This window comes from Bos indicus, chromosome 13 (genome assembly GCF_029378745.1).
Source record: "Bos indicus isolate NIAB-ARS_2022 breed Sahiwal x Tharparkar chromosome 13, NIAB-ARS_B.indTharparkar_mat_pri_1.0, whole genome shotgun sequence".
Lineage (NCBI taxonomy): Eukaryota > Metazoa > Chordata > Mammalia > Artiodactyla > Bovidae > Bos > Bos indicus.
In genome coordinates, this window is record NC_091772.1 from 66,476,994 (window position 1) to 66,494,789 (window position 17,796).

The window sequence follows — 17,796 nt, forward strand, 5'->3', positions numbered from 1 at the left end:
TCCTTTATTATCTCATGGCTCCAGCACTCACACTGGTCTTCAGGCCTCAGCCTGAACCTCACCAGGTCCTCTCCTCTTAGGGCGCTTGTTATATCTTATCTGTGGGATTATCTGCCAACATCATTCCATTTAGCTCAGATGACTCCCTGATGACAGAGACGATCCATCTTGTCCACTGTGTGGCCCCAAGGCCTAGTTCCGTACAGGATTCCATATGGCTTGAGTACCTTGGCTTGAATAACAACACAAGACCCTGGGAGGTGGGGGGAAACCCAGTCACTGAGGAAGTCTGAATGAACATTAGCACTCAACAGAGGGCTGAGTGAAGTCACCTGGGCAAGTGGATCTCTCGGGAGAGGGCAGAAGTCCAGGAAGGTTTCCTGACAGAGGCCTCCTGGGCTAACATGGTACAGTGAATAAATCATAAAGCACATGCAGGCTGCCCTGCAAGGGCAATACCACCTTCCCAGAGCTCAGTCACCTTCCTCAAGTGCATCCAGGAGGACACGAAGACCCTAGGAGAAAGGACTTCCTGTATGTTAGAGGTAGGAAGACTGTGTGTGCTCCAAAAACCACATTTTACCTATAAGGAAACTGAGGGCCAGATGAGGGCATGGACCAGCTCCTACAAAAGCCCAGACCAAGGCCTCATGGAATCCTGTGGTTATCAGGTACCAGTCATTTCACACTAGGAGCCACAGAGACTGCCAGAATTGCCAGGTGTGGTTTTCTAAGACCTCGTACCCTGCTCTTTTGCAGGAAAGGCATCTCCTTCTCATTTTCCTGAAAGGTATTTCAGGAGGAGGGGCTGGGTGCTGCTGCGGTAAGATGGAGAGCAGTGCTGGACAGACAGAATGCTGATCTGGCAGTCACCTTGGGGAGGGGCGGCCTGCAGGCTCCCTGTTGGAAAGGGCCATAAATCTTTCGGAGGGAGGCCTGTTTGTGACTCTTTAGTGAGCCTGACCTATGACAGAAAGCTGCTTTCTAGAGGAGAGCAAAATAAGCAATAATCTTGGCTTCATTTATCATCCAGGTGTCTCCATGGGAGAGCGTGGTCACAAAAGCCTTTTTTGCTTGTTTGTTTTGTTTTTGGAATTTGCAGTTGTCTATTTTCTTAAGTCTTCCCACTAGGCTAGAGTCATGAGCTCCTGGAGAGTCAGGCCCAGGTCTTGGCCCTGAAATCCCCAGCAAGTCCAGGACAGGGACTCCGTGTTTGCTGAACAAACCATCCCTTCCACATGTAGGACTCCTCAGCTTGACAAGACTTTGTTGAACCACAAAATACATCCAGAAACCCAGAAGAAAAAAAAGAAAGAATGCAGAGAGAAAAAACAGAAGCATCAGAAAGCAAAACACCCAGCAGATATAATCAGTAAGTTTGGTTCTCTTAAAATACCTTTAAAATGAACAAATCTTTGGCAAGTTTTGACCAAGAAAAAAGAAAGTGCTGATAGGCAACGGTAGGAATGAAAAAGAGATAAACGGACAATGGGGAGATTGAAGAGGGCAGGAGAAAACTACACAGTACTTTATAGCAATAAATTAGCAATCTAGGTAAAATGACCCAAGTTCTTTCACAATAAACTCTCACAATAGTCCTGTGCCTTGGACAGGCAGTGCTCCTGTTACGTTTTCTAGGAGACAAGATGGAGAGATGGACACCCAGCATGGGGCCCTGACAAGGCACCCGGCTTTGTCTCAAAGGTCACGGCCACGGGAGCACGTGCACATCGACAGCATAGAACCGCGCTTCCAGCCATCGCCCGGAGCCCCTGGCGTGGCTGGCAGGCCTTATTTGTTTTTCCATTTGAAATGCCGAAAGGGGTTTCACTTTATTTTTACTTCAAAAGCAGCACCATAAAAATCCTTGATGATTAGAGCTCCAGCTGTCTTAAGTTGTTTGTCAAGGGATCGGTTACTCCGATCTCCTACGGAGGGAAACAGTTTCAGGCGAGAAGCCATGGGAGCTGAGAAACGCACATGTCTCCTCTCTGAAAACTTTCAGGCTCCCTCCTGTTCACCGCCTGGCCTGCCCTCTGCTCCCCAGCCCTCAATCCCACCATCTGCTCTCCAGAGAGCAGATCGAATTTTCGGGCTAAGGTACTCTGGCGCCAAGGACTCTGCCCCTCCATACTACCCTCTGCCCCCCACCAACTCAGAAATCCAATACCATTACCCAAACGGACTGCAGCCACATAAAACCACAGAGTAAAGTTTATAAAGCTTTATTAAACATTTCAAACAGCTGTGCAACGAACACACCAGAAATAAAAGCTCCAGAATAGCAGTCCAAATGTCGCACAAGTGTGGCCTTGAGGTCCCATTCCCTAGATGGACTGCCTCCGGTTCTGTCCTCTGCCTGGCCCATCTCCCTCCTGCTTCAGGCAAGAGAAAGATGGATGCTTTAGATTGGAGGAACAACCATGCTGATCCCCAGTGGGCAGGGGCCAGGAGACAGTCTCGTTTGCTGACACTTTTACTGAAGCGCAGAAAAAAGAAAAGAGCAAGTGACAGTCACAAAGTCTTCCTGTGTATTCTTCGTAAGGTACAGTCTATACACGCGCAGGACTGGAGGAACTCCTGGCACGAGGGCGATGGCCACTGCTCGCCTCTGTCTCGTCTGAATCACCTCGGAGTCCAGTGTGCTGGTCACTCTGCAATCCCCATGCTAAATACACACTGTAGAGGCACCTATGAGCTAGCTATTGTGACACCTCAAAATCAGAACACGTTCGATAAAGCTTCTTTAAAGGGGATTTACAACATGTACTTGTACAGGTACGTAAACACACACGCAGCACGCACAGCACACCACACCAAAAAATATCCAAACACGTATCGAGGGGATCCTGGCTGTTATGAAACACACAAGTACGCTCCCATTCACTCGGCTGGGGACTGCTAGATCTACATAAACACACTGCACATCAATCCTGCAGCGCATGCATGGGAGACACAATGAGGCCCCCCTCCTCACGACAGTTGAAAGGCAGGAGGAAGGGCAAAGGAAGCGAAGCTGGGTGGCTAAGCAGGAGCTCAGACCCCTGGATGAAAATCTGTTACTTCTTCCTTCAAAATGACTTGGGGGAAAATACTGAAGATCTGTGGCCAGCAGGCGAGACACAGTGCTATCTAGCCTGTCAGCTGGGAAAGAAAGATGAAAAAGCGAGGCTCTCGGGCGTCAGCAATCTCTTTATATTCGAGATAAGTGCAAAAACGAGCACTGTCTTGAACAGGTGCTCCCCAAAAAAGGAAAGGGGTAAAGAGAACTTACAGGAAGCCAAGAGAGGGACGGAGGAGTCAGTAATACTCGGAAGGGAGGACAGAGGTGACAATGAGACTGGCATTTTATCTGCCCCGGTCATGCTGGGGCAGTTGACCAGGATGGGTGCAGATGCCTCGTGGGAATGCGGCGAGGGGGGTGGCCATCCTGCCAGCCGGGGGCCAAGATGGGGACAGAACACACACAACCACAAGACCACCCACGACTACAGGACTCTACAATAAAAGCACCGCTCAGTGCCCATTATTCACATTATAAGGATAAAACATCACAGGCCAAAAAGGCGCCGTCAGGAATGTGGCACCCGCGGGACTGCGGGATTTGAAACTCCAATGCTTTATGACCTATGTCAATGCCTCCCCTCCCGTCTTCTGCTTCCTTGGAAAGCTAACTGGGCTGGCTGTTAGGTGCCCACGACGCCGGGGTCGTGCGCCGATTCTGGAAGCGGGGAATCGGAGCAGTGGTACAGGAAACAGTTTCCCCAGCAGCTATAGCAGATGAGGAACAAGGCTGCCAGGAAAACCAAGGCACAAATTGTGCAAGGCTTCCGCTCCAGGAGGAAGCTGAGCAGGTAGAAGCCCATGAACATGGAGTGGCTGAACCACAGGGCGGGGTTGAGGGGCTTGGGGATGAGGAGGACGGGCAGCAGCCACTGGAGGCAATACATGATCTCTGCCGGACAGGGCCTTCGCCAAGGCCACCGGGCACCGCTGCAGGAACCGACCTAATAGGAGCTAGCGGGCGCGGGCGGCTGCCCTCTGCTTTCTTCAACCCTCGCTCTCCAGGAGCTGAGCCGCTGTGCTCTCTGGCTGTCAGCCCGGGATCACCAAGGCAGCAGGGATCCTGAAGAGAAAAGTCAACACAATAGACAAACAGACACAAAACAGACAGACAGACAAACAGACAAAAAAAAAAAAAAAAAAAAAACAGGAACAGAATGTATACTTATTTGGAAAAATGGATCATGGTTAACAACACCAAATGTGAATGCCCTTTCCTCCCTGCCCTCCCATGGAAGTCTACTCCTCTTCAAGCCACCCTTTGAAGAAGCGTCCTGGGTATCTCCCCTTCTGGGGGGGTGGGGGGGAGCTCGGCCAGAGGGCTCTAGGCAGGTCCGGCACAGTGGACTGGCTTTGCCTGGGCCCTGCCCAGCAGAGATCATGTATCGCCTCCTGGGGCTGCGGCCCGTCCTCAAGGGGCCCAGACCTCACAATACCGCCCTGTGGTTGCCACCGGATGGCCATGGGCTCCGTGCTGTGCCCCCGCGGAATAAGAAAAGGATTCTGCCTGTAGTCTCTTTCACAGCAGGTGCTTGGTGTAAAGTAGCCACGCACCGCAGGCGGCAGATTGCAGGCAATGGTTCCTCGCAATCTCTGCGAAGCTGCCGCAGCATCTCCGAATATTTTGCTTTAAGATGGCAGCCCAGAACGAGCTTGGCTCTTTCAAATAATCTAGTGTCATTCTGCCAAAACTTGCCAACTTCTTCGAAAGTCAAAATAGGAAAAAAAAAAAAGAAAGAAAAAAATCACCCTTCTGCTTCATTCAACATGACCACTTGCCCAAGCTCACTTACGCTCTCCATCTGCCGCCGGCACTGTATAGAACTTGCCCTCCATACGATTTTAATCAAAATTAATTGTCTATCCATATTGGGGCAAATGCCAGTTGGCGCCTGTGCCAGGCAGTCGCTGGAGAGAAGTGCGCTTGAGCGGTGGGCCACTGGTACGCCAGGGCCGCACTCGCAGATCGCAATCCGGTCTTCCTGCCGCGCCTGCTATCTGAACCGCAGCAGCCACAACCCTCCCGTGGCTGTACCAAAACCCCGCTCCGAACTCCAGGCGTCCAGCTTAACAGGTACAAAGAACCTCACGGGCTGAGGAAGACCTACCAGGGCCTGGGGGTAGGGGAGCAGAGGTTGAAATAACTCACCTAGCAGAAAACTATCCCAGAGCGCCTTCAGACCACTACTTTGGAGAGCTCATCCCATCCCTTCCGCGCACACAAAGGCGCCATCCCGCCCACTTCCCATCCCACAAGGTAGACACCCGGTGACTATCGCTCTTCCACCTAGGGCTCAGTGTCCTGGCTCAGCTCCCTACAACTGCCACGGCTGCAGATTTAACAACCGTAAGAAGCGGGATGTGAGGAATCCCCGAAAGGTTCTGCGTGCAGGGACTCTTGCAGAGGACGTGGGCTTCTAACACATTGAGTATTAGAAAAAGAATACTGAGCAGGGGACTTGTGAAGTCAAGGCTTCTAGAAGGGGCACCTGTTTTTGCTCCGCGGGGCAGATGATCCCTCTCTAACTTAGGTCCCCTTGATTTTCCACCTGAGCCCAAAGGTGCGATATTGCACAGCATCGGACACTGGGCTCGAATCTGCAGGCTTGGGGTCAGAGAGAGGGGTTCTGCTACCAAGAAGTGCGCGCCTCTACTTTCACCCTATGCGCTAACTCAGAGTTACATTTCCCCTCCATTTTAAATTAAAATTCAAAGAGCGGGCACAGCGGAATCTTCTGGAAAGGGGCGAAGATGAACTCAGGAGGCGGGGGTCGATGTGGAAAGAGCAGATGGATTATTTTTTTTTCCTCTTCTGACGAATGAGGAGCGCCCCCAGCTACCCCTCCTCACGGACCCCCCGCCCAAGCGCGCATGCGCACTTGGGCAGCGGGCAGATACTTAAGGCGCGGCCACCGCGGCTGCAGCAGTGCGCCCAACAGCGGACTCCGAGAGGCCAGCGGACCTCGGAACCGGCAGCACTCGCTCTCAACCACCCACCCACCAGTCTCGGAACCATGGCGGCAGTGGCGGCAGCGTCGGCTGAATTGCTCATCATCGGCTGGTACATTTTCCGCGTGCTGCTGCAGGTAAGCATGCTCGGGTTCTGGGTGGGAGAGGGTCCCGATGCGCGTCCCCAGAACCGGCAAGCCCGCGTTGCAGTTGCCGCATCCCAACCCGTCCTGCCCCAATTGCCGCGATCCTTGCCCGCCCAAGTGCCGCGGGCGGCACTGCACACGCCCCCGCCCGTTCCCTGCGCCCTCCTCCTTGCGTAGACCCTTCCCAGTGCGCCCGCTCGGGAACAAAGAGTTGGGGCGCGGCGGGCGCCTGCCGCTGATGATCGCCGAGGCTCTTAGCGACCAACGTGGTAAGAAAATCCTGCTACACCAGATTCGACCCCAGGAGGGAGGCGGGGCACTTCTGTTTTGCGAAGAGAGACTTTACCGCTCACAAAGTGAAATTTTTCTGCCTTAAAAAAATTGCGCATTGCGGAAAAATTTTCCTTTAGAAAATACAGCACTTGCGGGGGTGGGACAAAAAATAAGTTAGAAAAAGGCATTTCTCGGGAAAAAACCCAGCACTTTGCAAAAGCCACGAATACAACAAATCAGAAAAATTCGCGGGAAAAAATGAATTAGAGAAATCGCGCATTGCAGGAAGAATCAGACAAAAGCACTTGGAAGAAAAAAATAATTAGATAAAAAACGCACTGCAGAAAAAAATTAGACAAAGGAGCTAACAGAAATTATGAATCAATAAAAGCGCTTTGAAGAAAGCAATTAGAGGAAAAGGTTCTTTTCAGGAAAAATAGGGGAAAAGTGCTTCCGAAAAAGGACAGTTCGCTTTATTTAAAAATAGTGAAATTGCTTTGTGTAAAAAGAAATAAATTAGAAGAAAGCGCTTTGTCCATAAAATCATCTACCCTAAAAGCACCCCTTGTTGGAAGAATTCCCTGCTAAAGGAATCCTTTGCCAAAGGAATCGCATATTTCCTTCAAGGTGTTCCTGGAATGCTGCATTTACTGGGTAGGATTCGCTTTTCGAAATCCTCCAGGGACACAGCCCATTGCGAGAAGTGAGGTATACCTAAGTTGTGGGTCCAATCAGCTTGCGGCCATGCAGCCTTCAGCACAGTTGGAAAAGCTCCAGCTGCCCTGACTCGTGGACAAGCTGCGCCCGCACCCGCCTCTCCTCATTGGACAGGCGGGCGGGGCAGGGGGCGGGGCGAGGGCGGGCCCGGCAGCGCTGCAGACATTGCGGGTGCCCGCCTCTAAGGGCAGGTCCTGGGTCTCTCACTCGCCACAGGTGTTCAGGTACTCCCTGCAGAAGCTGGCATACACGGTGTCGAGAACCGGACGGCACGTGCTGGGAGAGCGCCGCCAGCGGGCCCCCAACTGAGGCCCCAGCCCCCTCCCCTGGGCGGCCGTGTCACCAGGTGCTCCTGTGCCATTCCACCAGCATGGGAGCCAGCGCCGCGCAGGAATGGGGCGTCCCCTGTGCCCTCTCGCCAGAGGAGCACTTGCCAAGGTCAGTGAGGGGCTGGTAGGCCCCTGGAGAAGCAGCACCGACAATGACGACAACAAGAGATCCCTTCCCCACCCCTTTGCACCCCTCCCACTGCGGGTGGCCTAGAGGGAGGAACAGGGCTTAGGGGGAGCAGACTCCTGAGATCTGGGCACAGGCAACGCATTCAGATCTGGACCAAGTCGGGACAGCACCATCCCAGCCCCGCAGCCATGGCCATGCCAGCAGGCCGCACCACAGAGATCCAGACAACTACACCAGCCAGCAGAATGGACATTCCAACATCACCAGCCGAAGCCCTGAATCTCGGTGCAGCAGACGAGCGACAACTCTGTGCCTGTGTGGCAGGACTGGAGGGCAGAGGGTGAGGGGAGAGGGTTAAGAAGCAGAGCAGGGCCCTCACTGTCCTTTGCCTACGGCATGTGCATTCCAGCCTTGCTGCCTTTGCTCCCTCGATTCCCCTTTCTCCCTCACTGCCACCCCAAAGAAATGTGTCACTCAATTTGGACCTACTGAGCACGAAAACGAATCCCATCTTTATCAAAACACCTTCTCCAAGCCCCCAGCCCCTCACTGACCTTGAATCCCCCAGGTCTCATGCAATTGTGGTCAATATTGTGGTAATTGCTAATTGTAATTGCTAATTGTAATGATTGAATAAGTGTGCATTAGTTGTGTCTCCCCGGCTAGATTGTAAGCTCCTGGAGGACAGGGACCGCCTCTACTAAAAATAAAAAAGTACCTCCCCTGTCTCGCACAGTGTCCCAGGACCCTGCGGGGCAGTGGAGGCGCACCAAAAATTTTGTCTCCTGTCACTTCTTGTGGCTTCAACACATACTTCTAAGATACTTCTAAGACTGGTCTGGGTGGGCACACTACTTGGGGTGGGGGAGGCAACAAAATGGGAATAAACCTTCACACACCCAGTTTCATCTCAACACTGTCCTAAGAAAAAGGACCTCACCCCCCACCACCCACAGGAAAAAGGGGAACCATCTTCACTTGTGGTCTCGAAATAAGGGACCACTTATCCCTCCCCAAAGGGGTGGGCTTCACTCATCCTGGGATAGGGGTCTTGGCAAAGATAAGGGGGGAAAAGATGGGAGAGGGGGAAAGGTGGGAGGGGGGAAACATGGGAGGAAGGGAAGGGTAGAAGGAGGGGGAAAGGGGGGGAAGTGGGAGGAGGGAAAGGAGGAGGAGTGGAAAGGTGGGAGGAGCCCTACGTCCCTGAGGGTACTAGGGACCAAGAGGGTAATCAGGAATTGAGAACACAAAGTCTTGGGGATCCATCTAGGATCCCCAAGGAAATAAGCATGGGGTACACAGGTTTGGACACTACTGGTGTTCTGTCGTTAGTCAGGTCTGACTCTGCGACTCCATGGACTGCAGCGCGCCACGCTTCCCTGGGATAAAAGGTGTGGTGTGGCCCTGCCCTGCCCAGCTCACCCCTTCAGGCCCTATAACCTCTACCAGGACCACGACATGGGCATCCTGCCAGGCCGGCCTAGTCCCCCAGGGCCTCCTCCCCAACCCTCAGGAACCTCTCTCCAGCTCACTTTCCCCATCACTGGGTTCTCGGCTTCTCCCACCCATAGCCTCCATATTCTTAAGGGTGCTTACCAGGTCCCCGACCCTGGGCTCTCCCCTGCCATCATGCCAGGGTGGGTAGGTGGGCTGGCTGCTCAGCTCCTGACTTCTCTCTCCCACTCCTCAGTGAGTCAGGGCTTCTTTTACGTGGGGTCAGCTGACTGCCCCACCAAGTGGCCCTGCCGCCTGTTCAGCCTCGTCTGTGGCTTTATATGTTCCTGTCACCACACACCTGTTCCCGGGTCAATATCCAGGGAGTGAGTTGGAGGGCCATAAATCTTTCTGCCACTTCCTTAAATCCCTTAGTCACAGCTGTCGCAAACACTTCTGGAGCACAAAGGACCTCAATCCCTTGAGCCTCATGTTGCCCGCCCCTAATCCAGGCCCTAGCATTTCTCAGGCCAACCACCAGACCTTCAGAGGCACCTATAACTTGAGTTCAAGGTCAGAAAACTAAGGGGGTGGAGGGTGCAGACCTCAATTCAGATAGTGGCCTTGCCTTGGTCAGCCCAGGGAACCTGGTCAGGTCACTCCTAGTCCTCCCTTTAGTTCCCCTCTGTGAAAGGACTGCTAAGATCCCAGGGAACCCCAACCTGCTAGAAACATTTGGCCATCATAGAAACATTCGGCCATCAAAGTGGCGATCAGGACTCAACAGGACTGGGGATGTGCAATCTGAGGCTTGGGGTGGGGATGTAGGATCCAAGGCTCGGGCTGGGTGGTTCCAGTCCTTACCACAGCCTGAAGGCGGGGCAGATCTCCTCATGCCCCAGGGTGACTCAGCAGCCGGCAATGTCCACACCTCCCTTCTGAAGCCCATATCTTGGCAAGCCTCAAGACTGGGAGTATTCGTGGTTTTCCACACTAAACTGGGAGACCCGTGAACATATTCCAACACCTGTTCTCAATGAAGGGTGCCCTTCCTTGCAGAGCCTTCAAGGGGTGTGCCCCATGGCCCCAATGCCCCAGATGCTCTAGTCTTGGCCCAGGTATAAGGCAGCCGGGCTTAGGGAGACGAGATGAGGCAGCATGGAAGTGTCTGGATGCTCTTGACACAGTAGGCCCCCCTTTAAAAAGGCAGGAGGCTGCTGGCAGCCCCAGGGCTTCCCAGATGATCCTGGCGAAGCCCCACTGCAGGGCTTCCTCCATCCATCCATCGGCAGGACTCTGAGTGCGGCATGATGAGATGACAGACTCCCCGGCCAGGGCTGCCCTGGTGGGCTGCACTCACACAGGTGGCTTAAATGCACAATGTCCACTCCCCCCGCCCTTCTGCCCCGCATCAAGCCCTCATGTTATGGGAGGAAACACAGTCCACTGGAGGAGACGGAAGGAATATGTTCACTTTCTACTCCTGTGCAGTGCTTAGAGTCTGGTCCAAACCTAACTTGTTTATACAATTTTTTTTCCAGAAGCAATACCATTAAAACATTTTATTCTGATAGAGAACAATGGGAGGAGTTAAAAATGACTACAATTTTGTTGCAAAGCCCTTAGTCCACAGCACCCCCCTTTCCTTAAATTTTCTTTACCACCCCCGCTTTGCCCCCACGAGACCAAGGATAGAGCAGATGAGTTATGAAGGAACTGGAATGGCTGAGTGGGACTCCAACAGCAGGCAAGGCTCTTGGGACAAATGCCCCCAGAGGATGTTAGTCTCTTAGCCTAACCAGCTTCAGTTAAACCCCAGAGGGGTTTAGGTACCCTGACCGTTAAGAGGTATGGAGTGCTATGTGACACCATTACCTCTCCCTGTGGAACATTTGGATTGTGATGGAAGGACAGGTTTCTTGAGCTTTAGCTGCAGGACAGCAACAGCTTATTACGCGTGGGTTGGAAGTGTGAGCAGGTGTGCTGTAAGCCATTTGCTAGACAACTATTTTCAAACTTGTACCTACTCAGGAGCCAGCACCCTAAAGTGAGATTCTAAATTTGCAGTTACTTTCACCCCCAGAGATTTAAACGTGCACACACATACAAAACATTAGTCTCACAACAGTCTTGTTCCCTGGTGACCTCTGATTTCCTCTATAAGCCCCAGAGACATGCCACCATCTTCTCTGGTTATGGTCCTGCTCAACCTCCCCTCTCCCTTTCCCACGGGGCCCATTCCCCAGCAGGATCCAGATTCCAGAGCATTCCCAGAACAGGAAGTCAGAGAGGCAAGCAACACAGGGTCCTTGGTATATCTCACAGTGACAGGCTTGAAATGGAATGCATATGCTTCGAAGATAAGAGAACAACAACAGAAAAACACAACCAAACCCAGGCTTCAAGATTCCTCTTTGAAACAACAGATTACAGACAAAAGGTTAAACTGTTATTCGCAGAAATTCTACCAAGACCTGTTTTAGTTTTACACAAGTGATCTGGTCACTGGAAACCGACCAGGGCTCCGAAATCTTTCAACAGCTTTGGTTGACATTAATTAGTCTCTGATTTCAAACAAACAAATAAACAAAATCTAACACTTGGCATTAGCACTTAAGCTGGAACTTTTTTTGGGGGTGGGGGAGGTTCTGGCTTTGGTGTTGCCGTCCAGAAGGCTGAGGGGATGGTGGTACCATGTCAGGCAAGGCAAAGAGAAGTGGTCCCCAAGACACCAGTTCCCTGTAAGGGATAAAACACGATCCATACCTATAAACAGAAAGACCATTTCTTTCCTAAGATAGACCCCAGTGTGCCCCAACATTTAGCGTTGCAAAGGGACATGCAGGCCTGGAAGGAAATTAAAGAAGCTGTGGAAGAGGGAAGGAAAAATCAACTGTCCCCCATCCCCCATTCTTTCCAGGCCATTAGTGTGCCAGGCATTTCATTCCTTCAGCTGCCTTTGAGAGCCACTCCCCATGTACATTGTAGGAAAGGGAACGGGTGTCTAGACTTGGTGTAAAATTAGAGAGACGAAGAACCACCCGCGCCCCAAAGCAGAGCGTCAACCTATCACCCCAGACACCACGGCGGGGACCCGGGGAGGGAGACCCTTTTCTCCCCCCTTTCCCCCACGCCCCTTCTGATTTAAAAAAAAAGAGGAGGAAAAAGCAACTTAAGTGGCGGGGACAGAGTGACAGATCTCTCACAAGCTGGGCCCCCTGCCACGGGTCCCAGGGGCTGAAGACACGGTGGTCGCACCCCCAGCCCCGCGCTCCCCGGTTCTGCCTGCCCCTTCCCGGGAGCTGACAGGCGAGCGCTGACCTTGGAGGCCAGAACGAGAACCCAGGAGGCCCGGGACCCGCCCTCGGGCCGGGAAGGTAGTTCCCCCCACCTCCCGCCCCCCACAAGGCCCGGCCCTGAGGCCAAACAGCGCGATCACGTGACACCGGACAGGGGCGGCCCCCAGGGTGCGCGGAAGGAAAACCCCAGAGAGGGACCGGACGACGCCTTAAGGTGACCCCGAAGGGACAACATGGCGGCGCGGTCGCATGAGGGCCTCTCATCCCGCCCCCCGGAGGCCGACGCCACGGTACCTGCGAGACCCGCCATGGCGCCGCGGCCACTGCTGTCGCCTTCGCTGCCGCGACCCTCTTCCACCTCAGCTCGCCACCGACGCCGCAGGAAGCCGGGGAGCCGCCCCCTTCGTCTTCTAGTCGAGCCGGTCGAGGACCTCTCCTGGAATCGGGCTGCCTACATCAGACGCCTGATCAAGCGACCTAAATTCTGGGGGCTCGCCCTGGCCTCATACACTCTTAACATTTGCATAGATGACCATTTGAAGGTTTTTATTAGTGTGTGCCGAAATCTGCGGGCTCTGGACGCTTCAAATCCGAAGAGTTTTTGATCAGGCGCATCCTGAACAGCCCCGAGTCACAGCGCCTTTGGTCCCCTCATGCATATGCAGTAGATTGTGATCTTTACACTCAGGGAGCGGAGGGGGTGTACCCTAGTCTCCGTAGGTGAGCACTTACACATTTGGGGATGACCCGTGTCCTGCGGGGAAACCCTTAAGTCGGCCTCCTCCCCTGCCCCTTTACCAAGGCCAGCGGTCAGGAGCGGAAATATTCCGGCTCAGAATTTACGATTTGACTTGGATCAGGACCTAACTTCCCCTTGTGCTGTACTTTGCTACTTGCCTTGACTCCTCGCTTCCCCGTCTGATTGGATGCCTACATAACAGGGTTGCTTATAGGAATTAAATGACTCAATGTATCCATTTATTAGCTGATTAAACACATTCCTTGAGCACTTACTATGTAAGTGCAGTGCTAAAGGCAAGAGGATAGAATGGAGAGTGACATAGGCACTGTTTTAACTCAAAACGCTGCCCGATTAGTGGGGGAAAGTCGGGGAGGGTGGGAGACTGGTTATCAAATTACTTACGTGTGGAATCTAAACTATGACACAAATGAACAAATCTACGAAACCGACGCACAGACATAGAGAACAGACGTTGGGGGGAGGGGGATGGATTTGGAATCTGGGATTAGCAGATGCAACATATAGAATGGATAAATAAGATCCTACTGTAAAGCACAGGGAACTGTATTCAGTATTCTATGATAAACCATAATGAAAAGGAATATGAAAAGAACTGAATATATATGTGTGTATAACTGAGTCACTGCTGTATAGCATAAATTACATTGTAAATCAACTATATGTCAATAAAATTTTAAAACATCAAAATGATCACTGTTAATAATTTTAATCAAATCAATATATAATTATGCATGATGGGAAGTGCTGGGGGGGAATGAAGAGTGTTATGAAAAATTAATGGAGTCCTCATGTAGGGTGAGGGCTTCCCAGGTGGCTCAGTGGTAAAGAATCTGCCTGCCGATGCAGAAGATGCAAGAGATGCGATCCCTAGGTCGGGAAGATCCCTGGAGAAGGAAATGGCAACCAGCTCGGGTACTCTTGCCTGGGAAATCCCAGGGACAGAGGAGCCTGGTGGGCTGCAGTCCATGGGGTTGCAACTGGACACAAGGTAGCAACTAAACAACAACAACAAATGTAGGGTGAAGAGTGAGGGTGGACTCTTCTTGGGAAGCTGGCATTTAGGCTAAAAACCAAGGATAGCTAAGAGTTGTTTGGGGCAAGACTGAGAAGGGAAACGTTCTAGGCAGAAAGAACCACTTGTCCCAGATGTTGTGGAGGAGGGAAGGAGCCAGTGAGGGTGAGGAATGAGCAAGTAGAGCAGATAGTGCTACCTAATGAATTTGGATTTTCCCTTGAGAGTAAGGAGAACCATTTGCATCATGGGAATCATACCAGGTCTGGGTTTCTGAAAGGCCACCCCAGCTTCATGGCTCAGGAAACACTTTCAGTGGGTGTGGGGAGACCAGGTAGAAGGCTGCTGAAGGTTTCCAGATGCCAACCTGTGACCCTGGCAAGGTTGTGGCTTGGGGAGGTGGAGATGCAAAGAATCTCAGATGGGATGTGGGTGGTTGTTGAAGCATTAGTGATGACACCTCCATCTTTGCCTCGGGTATGCAGGAATGAAAGAGTCCTTGACTAAGGTGGTAAAGCCTGCAGAAGGCTCAGATTGAGGGGAAAGATCAAGTTTGGCTAAGAAGGCAAGTTTGAAAAGCCTGGGCAATGATTGGATTGAGAGGGTCAACAGGCCGTTGTATATGAGACTGGGGCTCCGAAGAGAGTTCTGGGCTGGAGACACATATTTTGGTAGCATCGACACATAGCACGCACGTCATGGGTCTGGATGAGAGCCTAGAAAACAAAGGTAGATTTAAAAGTAGGCAGAGGAGGAAGAGACAAGAAAGGAGGCTGAGAAGCAGTGACCCAAGGGGTATGAGGAGGACCAGGTGAGCATGGGATCCCAGAAAGAAGGTTTAAGGGTGGAGGGAGTGTTCAGTGGTGCTGACTGCTGTGGAGGAGGGAAATGGCACCATTCGCTCTGGTTACCAGGGGGACTTATGGATTGTATCCTTTATGATTCTAGTTCCAAACAGAAGACCCTAATTCACTTGGCTTAAAAAAATAAGTACCCTGCCACTCAGTGGTAGATTAATTGAATGGCTTGGCCACGTCCTCACAGATATTCCATCTCTCAGGTCCATTCCAGGTCTGCCCCGCTGTCCTCATGTTGGTTTCATACTCATGGTCATGAAATGGCCACCCTAGTTCCTGGAGTCCCATCCACATCAAGGAGGTGACCATTCCCCCTGGAGGTAAGGCTCAAACTAGATGTGACTTCTGTCTTGCTGCCTCTGGACTGAGGGATCTGTGTACTCAGGCCAGGTGCACCCACCATCCAACACTGGAGGAAAAGAGGAGTCTCATAATGGAAACTCTTGTTTAGAAAAGAGAAAGGCTAAGCATTGGCAAGGGTGTGGAGCGACCGAAACTCTTGCACACTGCCTGTGAGAGAGGAAATTGGTACAATCACTTCAGAAAACTGGCAGTTTCTGCTGAATGTAAGCAGACACCTATGCTATGACCGAGAATTTCCACTCCTTGCTTTTCATCCAAGACAAATGAGTGCTTATTACAAAGAGACTTGTGCAAGGATTTAGAAAAATATGTATTTGATTGTGTCAGATCTTAGTTGCGGCACACGGAATCTTTTTGGCATCACTTAGGACCTTTCCTTGCAGTGCAGGAACTCTAGTGGTACTTGGGCTTCAGTAGCTGCTCTGTGGCACATGGGAATCTTAATTCCACCACCAGGGATGGAGCCCAACTCCCCTGCATTGCAAGGCAGATTCTTAACCGCTGTACTGGCAGGAAAGTCTCTTGTGCAAGGGTTTTCATAGCAGATTTATTCATAGCTCAAAGTGGACATAACCCAGTGTTCATCAGCAGAAGAATGGATAAACAAATTATGGCATGTCCAGCCAATCGAATACTATGTTTATATATACAAAAGTACAAATTGTTGGGAGTCCCCTGGTGCCCTAGTGATTAGGAATCTGGGCTTTTACTGCTGTGGCCTGGGTTCAGTCCCTGGTGGGGGAACTGAAATCCCACAAACCAAGTGGCATGGCATAAGAAAAAAAACTACGAATTGCTGACTCGTGACAGTATAGATTATAGTCATGTAGAGTATGTGGATTGAAAGAATCCAGACGCAAAACAATACATTATGTATGATTTCATTCACAGGAAGTTCAAGGGCAGGCAAAACTAATCTACGGTTCTAAAAATCAGAATAGTAGTCACCTGGGTCAGAGGAGGGCATAGAGATGGGAGAGGAGCAGGAGGGAATTTTCTGGAGTGCTGGCAAAGGTCCATATCTCAGTCTGGATGGTGATGATGTGGGCAAAAATTCAGCAAGCTATATCTTAAGATTAGAGGATTTTATGTACTTTATGTATGTTATATCCCAAGAAAAATAAAAGCTATTCAGAGGGAGGAGGAGGAGGTCCTGCCATCCATGGTGTGCAACGTGTGCAGCTGAGCAAAAATCAGAACGTGCGTTTTTGGAGGAACGTCACCTTCCAGCGACCCTCTGGGCATTGACAAGGTCCCAGGGGCAAACCTTCTCTCCCTCAGGGCCCAGAAAACAGGTGAAGGTGAGGCAGGGCCTCTAATTCATAAGGAACTGACTTCTCTTCCCTTTACCCACTGGACAGCTGCACCCATCCCCCTCCCGCCCAGCTCTGTTCCAGGTAGTAGAAATGATACCAGCACTGAATTGAGGGACCTGGAAGGTCTTTCTGCCCTCAGATTTTGCTCAAAAGACCTGAACTTCCTGCCAGGCATAGCCAACCTGCCCTCTCCCCCAGATGCCCAGACTCATCTGTGACTCCCACCCTCTCCTGCTTCACGCCTCCCACATCTTGTCCATTCCTTCACAATCTCCCCTCAGGCCTTTCCTGGCCTCACTATCAAAGCCTTGGTCCAGACCACAGTCCTCTCTTTCCTTGACACTGTATTGGCCTCCTAGCAGGACTCCCTCCTCACGCACCCCCCGACTCCCCATCTCACCCAGAATCACCATTCCCCACACTGCAGCCAGGATGATCCTTCTAAGATGGCCTTGTCACTCATCCTCTTGAGGGGGTGATCCCTTCTACCCGCCACCACATCTTCACCTGTCAGTAGCCTCTCCAGTGTCGAAGCCCCAGGTTAAACGCTGCCTCCTCCACAAAGCCTTTGCATTCATTCAGCAAACATTTACTGAGCACCTAAAATGTGGCCCAGTCCTGTGCTAGGCATGGAGAATAGAGAAACGAGGACGACAAACACCCTATGTACACAGTCCAGGGAGGTAGGTGGTTACGCAACGCCCATCTGTGGGCACTTCCTGCATCTGTTAACTCTCACTTGGCTACAGCTGCTTGAGGGCAGGGCTCATTCTGAGGTCACTTCTTGGCCTCAGAGCCCAGGAAAGGGCCTGGCAGGAAGGAGGAGGCAGTAACTGGTAAATGAATGGGTGGATGGATGGATGGATGGATGAAAAGCCAGGACAATCTCTGCCCTTTCTCATTTTCCTCCAAGCATCTGATTTAGCTGGTAACCAGCTCCATGGAAGTTGGTTGGAACTGGATGGCAAATCTGGAGCTAAATGATAACGAATCAGCAAAAGGTTGTTATTTATAGCACAAGCTTTGGGTAACCGATAAGACCTACTTTCCTATATCATCATTCCACATGACAATTATGTTTTTTTGCAGATCGACATTATTTCCTTATCAAGACAGGAAAGTCAGGAAATTTAACTGGAAGAGAG

At 51.5% G+C, this 17,796-nt stretch overlaps 2 protein-coding genes across 5 annotated transcripts; one reads left to right on the forward strand and one right to left on the reverse strand.

The window, feature by feature from the left end:
- Positions 1-2,209: 2,209 nt before the first annotated feature.
- On the reverse strand, positions 2,210-17,305 carry BLCAP (BLCAP apoptosis inducing factor). 3 transcript variants are annotated; one of them, XR_002182019.2, is made up of 3 exons: positions 17,159-17,305; positions 12,635-15,381; positions 4,099-4,126 (listed from the first exon to the last, which is right to left on the reverse strand). XR_002182019.2 is itself a non-coding variant. In XM_019972393.2 (2 exons), exon 2 carries the CDS (start codon positions 3,948-3,950, stop codon positions 3,687-3,689), a length of 264 nt encoding a protein of 87 aa, XP_019827952.1. In that variant the 5' UTR covers positions 3,951-4,126; positions 12,635-13,502; the 3' UTR covers positions 2,210-3,686. The 3 variants fall into 3 exon arrangements, 1 of the variants encoding a protein (XP_019827952.1); XR_011570215.1 differs by having other exon boundaries at positions 12,635-14,831; positions 17,159-17,302; XM_019972393.2 differs by lacking the exon at positions 17,159-17,305 and having other exon boundaries at positions 2,210-4,126; positions 12,635-13,502.
- NNAT (neuronatin) lies at positions 5,964-8,383 on the forward strand. 2 transcript variants are annotated; one of them, XM_019972390.2, is made up of 3 exons: positions 5,964-6,149; positions 7,059-7,139; positions 7,365-8,383. In XM_019972390.2, the coding sequence occupies exons 1-3, from the start codon at positions 6,078-6,080 to the stop codon at positions 7,455-7,457; spliced, it is 246 nt and encodes an 81-aa protein (XP_019827949.2). In that variant the 5' UTR covers positions 5,964-6,077; the 3' UTR covers positions 7,458-8,383. The 2 variants fall into 2 exon arrangements, with proteins under 2 accessions (XP_019827949.2, XP_019827950.2); XM_019972391.2 differs by lacking the exon at positions 7,059-7,139.
- Positions 17,306-17,796: the final 491 nt, after the last annotated feature.